Source organism: Vipera ursinii, assembly GCF_947247035.1.
Source record: "Vipera ursinii genome assembly, chromosome: 1".
In the NCBI taxonomy this organism is placed as follows: domain Eukaryota; kingdom Metazoa; phylum Chordata; class Lepidosauria; order Squamata; family Viperidae; genus Vipera; species Vipera ursinii.
Genome location: NC_139512.1, coordinates 50300208 through 50310717, shown reverse-complemented (window position 1 = coordinate 50310717; position 10510 = coordinate 50300208). Strand labels below are relative to the sequence as shown.

The window sequence follows — 10510 nt, the reverse complement described above, 5'->3', positions numbered from 1 at the left end:
CTGCAGCCAATGAAGATAAATCCTACTCCATACATTTGGGACAGTTTCTGAATAAACACAGGGAGGATATCTCCCTGTGCATTTCTTTTTTTAAAAAGCCTCTATATACAAAGTCCTTACAGCTGTAGAATTAAAAGGGGAAATGACAGGAAGAGAGAGAACAAGAAAATGCTTAGTCAGCAGCTGTCCTGTAATATTAAAAGGTGAAATGTAAGTAGGCACAGTGCCAGTGTCTAGATAAGCTCAATAGTATCATTCTCTCTTGTGTGTGTACAATGGCACAGAATAAGATAGAGACCTGTGGCAGAATTAAGGGTTTTCAAAAAGGTCAGCACATTTTGTCCTTTCTGTTGTTTATGCACTGGGCAAAAAAACCCCTTACTCAGGAACTATTAATATCAATTGAATTTATTACAATTTACTAAGCTCCAAGGCACATTACAGTGTTCTGTTAACTACAGAAATGTATAAAGGACAAACAGAGCATGTTTTTCCATTTACAGCAATTTTGCTCTAGTGTTAAAAAGCTTCCGTGCATCAATAAAGCCAAAACAAAAACAATTAAAAACATGATTTAAATTTCTCAGATCAATAGAAAAAAAAATGAAACTTTTTACAAAGTTGCAACGAAAAAGTCTCTCCTATATTACCCTACCATGTTGCAAAAGAATAAAAAGAAAAAAAAACAGGAAAGAAAAAAAAGTGAAATACTAACATTCTGGGGCTGCAAAACATAAGCTGTCACCATTTTTTGTAGCATTTTTTTAGGCATGACACTGGCCCTGGCAAACAAAAAGGGATATTTTCTTTTTCTTTTAGAGGAGTGCATACATTTACAAAAATACACACCGCAGCAGGTAATTGCTAAAGGTTATTTAACCATGTACCTAGCCAACACACTGTCAAAGAAATGAGAAACAGGTATTATATGGTGACCAAACAATATTATATTCTGTTTTAACAAAACAAAACAAAAAAGAACAGCTCTATCCTTCAAATGAAGAAGGGTACATACCTTTGTTTCAAAATATAGAAACATACGACGAAAATAAGATCTATACATAAGACTAAACTTTTTGTAGTATTGTCCCATGTGGTTTGTTTTGAATATTCACAATTCTACACCTTCAGATGGCTGAACAGCATTGGATTTGCTGTTTTGATTTCAAGGGTCTCTCTCCTTTTTCACTTTCACATCCCCAGCTAAAATGGTCGCAATTTCACCCTGCATAAATGCCCAAGGTACGTTGGAACCTACTAAAGGGCATTTCTCTCCACTTGGGCAATAGACTTCACCAGTTGCCCCCTGAGCCTTGATACTCTCCCGAGAACAAGGGAAGCAGAACTTGTGACTGGGCACCGAAGGGCATTGCACAAAGTGTGTGTCTTCCAAGCGTTCGTGGCAAATGGTGCAGCACAGGGGTCCACTATTGGCCATGGGTGAGTCTGGAATGTTTTGGGGGTGCACTTGGTCCATGCCAGGATGGGTGTTGGGGGGTGGAGGGGCTACTTGCAAGTTCAGGTCCCCATTGCGGGAAGCCAGGCGACGTTGGCCTGGCACAGAGGCAGGGGACACTGGGCTGCTGCTGTTTCTCCGGGTTGAGGTGGTCGAGTGCACAGAACTGCCATCCTTGGGTGAATGGGCATTGCCCAGGGTATCGGCCACTGACATGAGTGCAGCCATGGGTGACTGTCCATTCTGTGGGGCTGATTCAGGTGGGGTGGTCCGGTTGGAATGAGGTCCCAAGGGTGGTGGAGGTGGTGGTACTCCACCAAAGCCACCTGCGGTCATGGTGAGCTTGAGTGCCTCACTCTGGCTAGCCATCCACTGCTGTCGCTGCTGCTCATCACTCAACTTGAGGCTACCCTCCGATGCAGAGTCCGATGGCTCTGGAGAGGCCTTCCTCTTGCGCAGGCCACCACTGCTGCCAGCACTGCTATTTCCCCCACCAGGCCCACGGCTAGAGGCTGGCCCACCTGACCCTACACTAGAGGAGGAGGTAGGGACCCGGGGTAATGTGATAAGCGTAGTGGGCAGCATCGGGCAGGAAGCATCAAGGTAGGGCTGGGGTAGCATATCGGCACCCACCATCTCTTTGAAGAAGCGCACTGACTCGGGCAGCAGGTCACCCAGGAGACGCCAATCCCCTGAGCCATGCTTCTTCTCATATTCAAGGTACTTGAAGCCTGAGGAGAGGCCACGGCCAAAGTCTTTCATGCAGTCTTGGTACATTTGCTTGGCCACACCTGAGGCACTGGAAAACACTGTGCCAGAGCCACTAGGATATTCGATGAACAGCTTTAGCTCATAGTCCAGTCCAGGCTTGGAGACAGCATCAAAGGCAAAGACACGGCCCAGCAGTGCATGGTCCTTCTTGAATCGCACTTCATAGGGTGTGCAACCAGCCAAGGTCAGCAGCGTTTCACGTACCAGCTTTGGCTTGCTGGCCCACTCCTCGGCACGGTTGCGGAGGCTCTCGCTCAGCTCTGCTAATGCCTCGGCATTACGCTGCTTCTCCTTTAGCTCCCGCTCTTGATCTCCACTGCTTGACACAGAGCCTGGCCTCTTCCCACACGGGTCCCCTGAGGAAGAAGTTGAAGAGGAGGACGACGAGGAGGAGGATGACGACGAAGCTGGGGGGCCTCGCGGAGGGGGCAGTGCCACCCCAGAAGTGGCCGGCCCATTGAGCAGCGTCTGGGGCAAGAGGTTGGGTGGCACGTTCAGCTGGGCCCCGCTGCTGCCAGAAGGGAGACCGCTCACCAGCCCGCCGTGAGTTCCTCGCCTGGAGGAGGAGGAGGAGGAAGAATTCGGGCTCTGACGATTCAGCTCCGGCGGCCCGTCATCCGGCGCTTTGGGGAAACCGTTGGGTCCGCCCAGGCCGTTGGGGAGGCGGCCCGCGTGGCTTCCACTCAAGCTGCCTGGAGGTGGCGGCGGAGGGTACTCAAAGCGGCCCCGTTGCTCGCTAAGCCCGTAGCGCTCTAGGCCCGAGGGTGCTTTCGAGGAAGCGGCGTCCACATGGTTAAGCCCCTGAACCGCTGCTGCTGCAGCCGCCGCCGCCGCCGCCGCTTCTTTGGCCGAGAGCGCGACGGCTTTGACGCCCACCGGAGGCGGCGGTCCCGGCGAGCGGCCGTCCTGGAAGCAGCCGTGAGCCCGCTTGAGCTGCCGAGCGGTCTCGATGACAAATTCGATGCGGTCGGCGCCCTCGTAATTGACGCAGCCCCGGCAGACGGGCTCGCTGAAATCCCAAATCATGGCCCAGGGCATGCGCGGCAGGTCGCACAGGTAGCAGGACTGCCGCCGCGAGGACGACACCTGCGCCGCCGACATGGCTGCCCGGCGAAGGGGCTCTTCTCTGGCCTCTGTCCCTGCCTTCTCCTGCCACCCGGAGGGAAAGGGGAGCGGGGAATCTTCCAGGCTTCCTTCTTCCTCGCTTGCCCTTTTTTTACCTGGCCGGGCGGGAAGCTCCTCCAAGAGTCCTCGACGGAGGGCCGGCGGGCTGAGTTCCCCCAGCCGCTTCTTCGGCCACTTCCCGGCACTTCTTCCGACGGCGTCTGAAAGCAGCGGCTCTTCTTCCCCCTCCCTCCCCCTCCTTTCTCCTCCTCCTCCTCCTCCTCCTCCTCTCAAGGTGTAGGATGCGGGAGGGAGAGGCAGGGAGGGAAAAGGCGAGGAGGAGGAGGAGGAAGAGGAAGGTGGGGGGGTGCGAGGAGCCTGCTACCTGCTGCTTTGACCCAAGCGGACCACTATCCCAGCCGTACGGGCGGGGTGGACGGAGAGAGGAGGAGGAGAGGGCGCCCGCACGCTGCGCTCCGGGAAGTGGGTGCGCTTCAGGTTGGCGGCGGCGGCGGCGGCGACATCATGACAAGCAGCAGGGCCACCAGGTCGACTCACATCCTCCAGAGCCCCCCTCGGCATTCGACGTGGGGAAAGCCCGAGAGTCGCTCCGGACGGCGGCTGCCGCTGCTGCTGAGTCTCCCAAGCGCCGCTCTGCCCCTCCTCGCACGGCGCTCCATCCGCCTCTCGCTACTCAGTTCAGATGCCACCTGGGTGGAGCGCTCACGTCACGGCGGGGCGCTCGCTCGCTCGCCCTCCCCCTCCCCTGCTTTTGCTCTTCCCCTTTCTCGCGCTGACTGACTGACTGACCGACTCACCAGCTTCTTCTTCCCCCTCCTCCCCCCCCCTTTCCTCTGGGTGGAAGGAGGGGGAGACCACTCGTTCCACGGCTACTGCGCAGGCTCGGCACTCTGCCCGTTTCCTCCTTCCCCTTCCCCCCCTCCCCCATGTGTACAACAGCTGAAGCAAGGCGAGCTGCTTCTTGGAAACCAAGGAGATTCTCGCACACGCGCACAAACACAGACTCTCTCCTACTATGTCTCATATTCTCTCTCTCTCTCTGACATGCAGGCTGGGGGCTATGTTTGGAAAAGTAAACGCTGGGTTTCTCCCTCCCCCTCTCCTTCATGGCAGTTTTCCCCAAAGCAAACAGGCAGCCAGAAAAGCACATGCGGAAGATGATTGCGCGTTCCTGGCCGAGTTTTCTGCTTACAAACCTATCGGGTTTGTGTGTGTGTGTGTGTGTGTGTGTGTGTGTGTGTGTAAAGGGGCGGGAGACGGATGATTTGGTGTCAATTTTTCCCCTTTTCCGTTTTAGAGACTGGGTGGGATTTGCGGGACCGTTTGCAAGACTGGGACGGAATCTTACAAACCCTTTTATGTCACAGCCTCTTCATATTTTGCAAATCTTAACGTTCCCTTATGGTAAAAGGTTTAGGGTCCTGCGTAGGTGTCTACCGAGCATAGTGGGAGTTGAATGAAATTTCATTCAGGATCTAAGGCTGCAAAGAACTCGGCCCTGAGGGATCTGTCTACATCACCTCCCCCAAACGCTCAGTTGTTGCAAGTCAACCGGGCTGCCTTTTTTTTGCTTTGAACTAACTGCTCCGCGTTTTCTGTCCTCAGGAGAAATACAGTTAGACCCCAGCATAGCCGTGCTCGGAGAGGCTCCTTTGCAGCCGCCTGAAAGCTTAGCTCCCCTGGAGCAAGGGAAGAGGGGCCGATTGCTTGGAATCTGGCTTCAGCCCTCCGTCCTTCCCTCCTGCAAAACCCGATTCGCTGTCTGACCGGTTGTGCGCTCGGGTTGCAAAGGGACCGGCCTGCCAGGCGTCCCTGGGCAGGCCGATCCAGGTTGCGTCACCGACTTGCTCCAACCCTTGCCGAGTAATGAACCGTCCTGGGTGAGTCAACATTCCCCAGAGTGAAGAAATGGTGCTGCCCGCGGAGAAATTGTACCATGTTATGGATGGGTTGGGCTGCACAACCCGTGCCTTGCAATAATATTTGCTCAGTGCTTTCTTTCCATGCCAGGGCGGAGGAAAAAACGAATCCAAGAAAAGAGCACTCATTTCATTCGGAGTGCAAAGGTAGGGTTGCACTTTGCTACCTATGTAAATCCAAAATCAACACCTCAGTCAGCACCAGCCTTGAGCAATAAATTTCACAGGTATTGTCAGATGGCATCTGCTAGGATAGGAACATCTTTCCTGATATATCCAGGAGTCTAGGGTGATGCAGTATTGCAAAAGCAAAAGTCGCCCTGGCCACATGAGTATCCAAAGGCTGACATAAACACAGCTGGAAGACAAGAGGCTAAGGATTATAGGAGTTGCAGCATAGTTTGCAGGAGGTCAAATTAAACCTTTAGTTTTAAAAAGCCTATTTTCACAGGAAAGCCCTTCTTAATTCTATGGTACGTGCCCAAGATTGCAGTCTTAATCTGATTTGATCCAGGCATCAGACATGATGATTTGTGCAAGCATTACCAACACCCCATATTCAACAGGATTTATGAAATTAACCGAATTTCTGCCTTCCCAAGGCTCAATAGCAGACTGCATTGGACACACAGTTAGGCTAAATATGTGTTGGTGTGAATCCAACCAGTGAGGATTCTGCAGGCAAGTCAGGGGTAGATTGACACAATGAAGGTTATTGTTTATGACCTAGTATCTTCTATCAACCACTTGTGGCTAAATCCCCAAATCCTGGTTTAAAAAAAAACATGGTTTGGAACATTATGTGAATGTAGCGTAAGATTTAAATAAGAGGGAGGAGTTGGAATGGGAGATTGCTTAACTAGTCCAGCGGATAAATTGGATAAGCTGACAAATTCTGAAAAGCCGGACCTCCTAGGACCGTTGCATTGAGGAAGAACGTCAGAAAGAATTTTGCCTTGATCCTCAGAGCTTGACCTTGGCTAACTGTCCTGAGAAGGCCTCAGAGCCTTTTAGTGACTGCTGAATAGCGTAAGATGGAGGTGCAGAAGGAGGCCATCAGTATCCTGGTAGGACTCTTTGGAAGACCACTTACTACCATAGCAACTGGCACTCTTGTTGTCAAACTGGATTGGGTCGTCCCCCTCCCCCAGTCAAAAAACACCCTCTGGTTTCAAAAGTTTCCATTTCTGGTTCTGAGATGCTTGTTTATGAGATGCTAATCCATAGTTAACTTGCCCATGGTTTGTTGAGTTAACACAATGTTCTAGATTTGCAAGACACACTGCATCATGATTATGGTTTATTCATGAGTGAACCCATATATACTTGGGTTAAATGTGGTAGATCAGGGGTGTCAAACTCAATTTCATTGAGGGCCGCATCAGCATTGCGGTTGCCCTCAAGGGGCCGGGTGGGCGTGGCTAGAGTGCGTATGGCCTACTGGGTGGGCGTGGCCAGCTCTACATCATTCGCATCAAGGGTGCCTATGGGGGCCTGGGCAGGAGTGGGACAGATCTGAGGGTCTCTGGCAGAAGGAGGGTCTCTGGGCCAGGGCCAAGGCAGTGGGGGCTGTTCCCTCACTGTTTCCAGGATAGCTTCACGGGCCACATGAAACCACTTCGCGGGCCGGATCTGGCCCCCGGGCCTTGTGTTTGACATGTCTGTGGTAGAACATTCTATACAGGTAGCCTTTCACTTACAACGGTCCATTTAGTGAACATTCAAAGGTACCAGGGCACTGGAAAAAGTGACATGATTGTTTTTCACACTTTCACACTGCTGTAGCATCCCCATGGCCATGTGATCAAAATTCAGATTCTTATATTTATGACCGTGACAGTGTCCTCGGGTCCTCTGACCACCTTTTGCAACCTGACCAGCAAAGTCAATGAGAAAGCTAGATTTACTTAACAGCCTTGTTACAAACGTAACAACTGCAGTGATTCACTTAGCAGCTGTGGCAAGAAAGGTTGTAAAATGGGTCAAAATTCACTTAACAACTGTTTCATTAGCAACAGAAATTCTGGGCTGAACTGTGGTCGTCGAGGACCACCTGTAGTCACGCAAACATTGCCCATTCCTTCAGGTTAATTGGTGCCTCTGCTTTACAGCAGATTTCTTAACTGACCTGTATGAAATTATTAGATTTGCACTTTTGATTCAGCAGCTAGAAGAGCTATTTCCAGACCCAAAAACTGACTTCCCATTTCTTTGTACTTGCAGACACCTGGATGCTCTCGCTAAAAGATCTTTCAGCTGGGGGGGGGAGGGGGATGCCATCCGGCTTTCCTTTCTGGCGGTTTCTCTTACAGCCTTGGGTCATATGCTTGCCGAGAAAGCACCCCAGAAGGATCATCGATGTTTATGGGAATTAAGGCAAGAGATCAAGCCAGAAAATATCTGCCTTGCAAGATAATTTCTGCCCCTACACTTCAATGGTTAACCAGTCAATAATAACCGAATCAAAATAAATGAACAGGAAGTAAATTGAAATTAAATATCAATTGGTCATCCCAAACAAAACAAACTCTCTTCTCTCAATTAGCAGGACTGGGAAAGACGAAAGAGTGCCCATCTGCTAAAGGACAAAGATGCCAGGCCACATTTCTCCAAGCACCTTCCCTCAAGTGAGGCGGCTGAGTCAGTTTTGTCAGCAGCAAACTGATTCATCAAAAACAAAGGCGGCTTGTGGGAGAACCCAGAGATCACATTTTAAAAGATGTTAGAAAGAACTGAACAATTTTATCTACTCAACCGTGTCAATTTACTTACAACAAACAAGCAGTGTGGGGACAAGCAAAGAAGCCAGGCAGGAGGTGAGAGAAAGAAGGAGGCCATAGAGAGAAGGAGGAAAAGAGTGAAGGAAATAAAAATAATTGGCAAACCAGCCTTTCTGGTCAGTTTCCCAGCCTGTCCTGGCCCTCTCGAAATGTTTCAGATAAAAATCCCATCATTTGGGTCTTGGGAGTTTTTGCTGTAAACATTTTAATCCCACCTTAGGCGTGAAAGCTGACTGGGCGACTTTGGGCCCATTCATTCCCAGCCCAACCCACCTCACAGGGTTGTTGTTATGGGGGGGAAGGAGGAAAGAATATGTTTGCCAGCTTGAGTTATTTATAAAATTAATAAGTCAGAGAATATAAATACATAAGGGCACCGGGTTAGGACAGCCTTGTGACTCTTCCTTCTTTATATCAAACACTGTTCACAATTGCCCAATGATCATGCCAGGTCAGGGGAAGCTATTTTTGTGGTCACCCGAAGCAGCATTTCCACCAGCTTGTTTGTGTAGTAGAAGGGAAGCCTGGGGCAATAATTAAATCTAGACTCCTCAAACATCCATGTTGATAATTTAAGAGGAAAAAAGCCTGTACTGAGAGTAGAAAATGATATATCACTGGCCTCAGTCTAAACCAACTGCCATCTTTCCAATGCAATTAGGGAACGTCAGAAATAGGAAGCGTCATGTGTCACTAAGGAGTCATCAAACAAATGCATGACTACAGTATTAAACTATGCCTAGAAAAATACATGTGTGGAGGAAGGGCTTGGCTGGCAGTCTTTGTACAGGGTACTGGCCAGCAGACTTTCTGCATTATTATAAATTTCAGAATAAAAAGTAAGTTGTTGCCAAAGTCAAGCAGCCTATTGTTGCTGAAAAACACCCATCTATAGAGCTGTGTTTCAAATCTCCACTAGATCTGAATAATTATAGAGATCACACTGAGTCTCTACCTTGGCTATCTGCCCTTAGGCAATTCTCATCCCATTTTTGGCCTGGAATATCTACTGCTCTAGGCGTATTTCTTTGGATGCCAAAATAAGTAATGCTTTATGCAGTAACTTAAATCCACAACAATGTAAGCCACAACGCATTAGCTTGTATCGAACAGCTTCCCTCAGATTATCATCCCCATCATTCCCTGACTTGCTGGCTAAATATGATGAAGGTGGCTGTTTAGGGCATTTAGAGGAGGCCTGTTGGAGGAAACCTGATGTTTCAAATGACATAAATAAGGAACTATGATTTTTGCTGGAACCAAACCACCTTGCACACCCTATCTTGGTTGGGTTTGGATTAGAACACAAGTCAGTGGTGCTGCCTTTAGAAGGTGGCCCCTGGTTCAGTCTGTGCTTCTGTGAAACGCTTGAGGGAAGGAAGTGGGGAGTGGGTCGAGAGATTGCTTTTATGAAGCCAGATCATAGGGAAGTGATTTTCTTACAAGGGTTGGGCTGCGGCTGTAAATCTAGCCTCTGCCAGTGCAGCTGGTTTGCTTTGGGGGGGGGGGAAGAGAGGGGAGCCAGGGAACTGTGTTCTTGCATTCCACAAATGCTTGCAAATGAGTTCCTGATTTGTGTCAAGTAAAACTTTGTTTCTAGGCTGCCAGAAGATGCCTGTCAAGACACACCAATGTTATTCAGAGTGAAGTACTAGGCTCTTTTGTATTTTACTTCTGATGCAGCTGAGAAACGCTTTTCCCTACAACCCCTGTTTTGTTCCACTTTGAAAATAAAGCCAGGAACTATATCCTGTTGAGATGTAAAATCTCATTAAAAAAAAAGATGTCTGCAATCCACCCTCCCCCCCTTTCTCCAGTTCTAAATGACTCCAGTGCTTTTTCATTCTGTCAGGTGACATTTTCTCAGTAAGGAAAGGATTTCCAAAACAGCTCTTTCCTCTCCTAGTTTCTGCCGCCCGCTTTTCCCATCTAATCTACATTCCTTGTTGCCGTTTCTTAGAATAAGTGAAAAGACTAAGCAATTGCTTTACCTCTGAATGCCAGATTCTCATTTGTCTCTCCAAGTGAGAAAGCCAAATAAATCTCTCCCATTGTCATAGACAGTAAAGCTGCTCTCCACAACATTTTACCCCCATGCCCCTCTGTTAGAAGTTAAAAGGCCTCTGATCTGTTCCCCCCACCCCTTTTGCAGCACCTCTCTGGCTGGCAGGAATTCCCCGCAGGATAAAGACGGAGGCCAGAAGTGGAATCTGCATATCAGAAGGCCAGAGTGAACTTCCTTTCTGATTTCACACATACCTCAGAATCAAAGCAGGAGCACCCCAAACTGCATAGGAAGGACACGTTGAAACCAACACACACACACACACAGAAGTCACACCCCAAGTTCACACAAAGGACCAGTCCCCCTATAAAACCAAGTCCCTGCACCCCATTTTCTTTCTGGATTACCTTCAATAACAGGGTGTTTTGTTCTTGAGAATAAAATCTCCCTTTTG

The 10510-nt window shown here is 49.3% G+C and overlaps 1 protein-coding gene across 1 annotated transcript; it reads right to left on the bottom strand.

Annotated features, from left to right (window-relative positions):
* Positions 1–240: 240 nt before the first annotated feature.
* On the bottom strand, positions 241–4105 carry IRF2BPL (interferon regulatory factor 2 binding protein like). Its single transcript, XM_083349544.1, has one exon. The coding sequence runs from the start codon at positions 3326–3328 to the stop codon at positions 1166–1168; it is 2163 nt and encodes a 720-aa protein (XP_083205670.1). The 5' UTR covers positions 3329–4105; the 3' UTR covers positions 241–1165.
* Positions 4106–10510: the final 6405 nt, after the last annotated feature.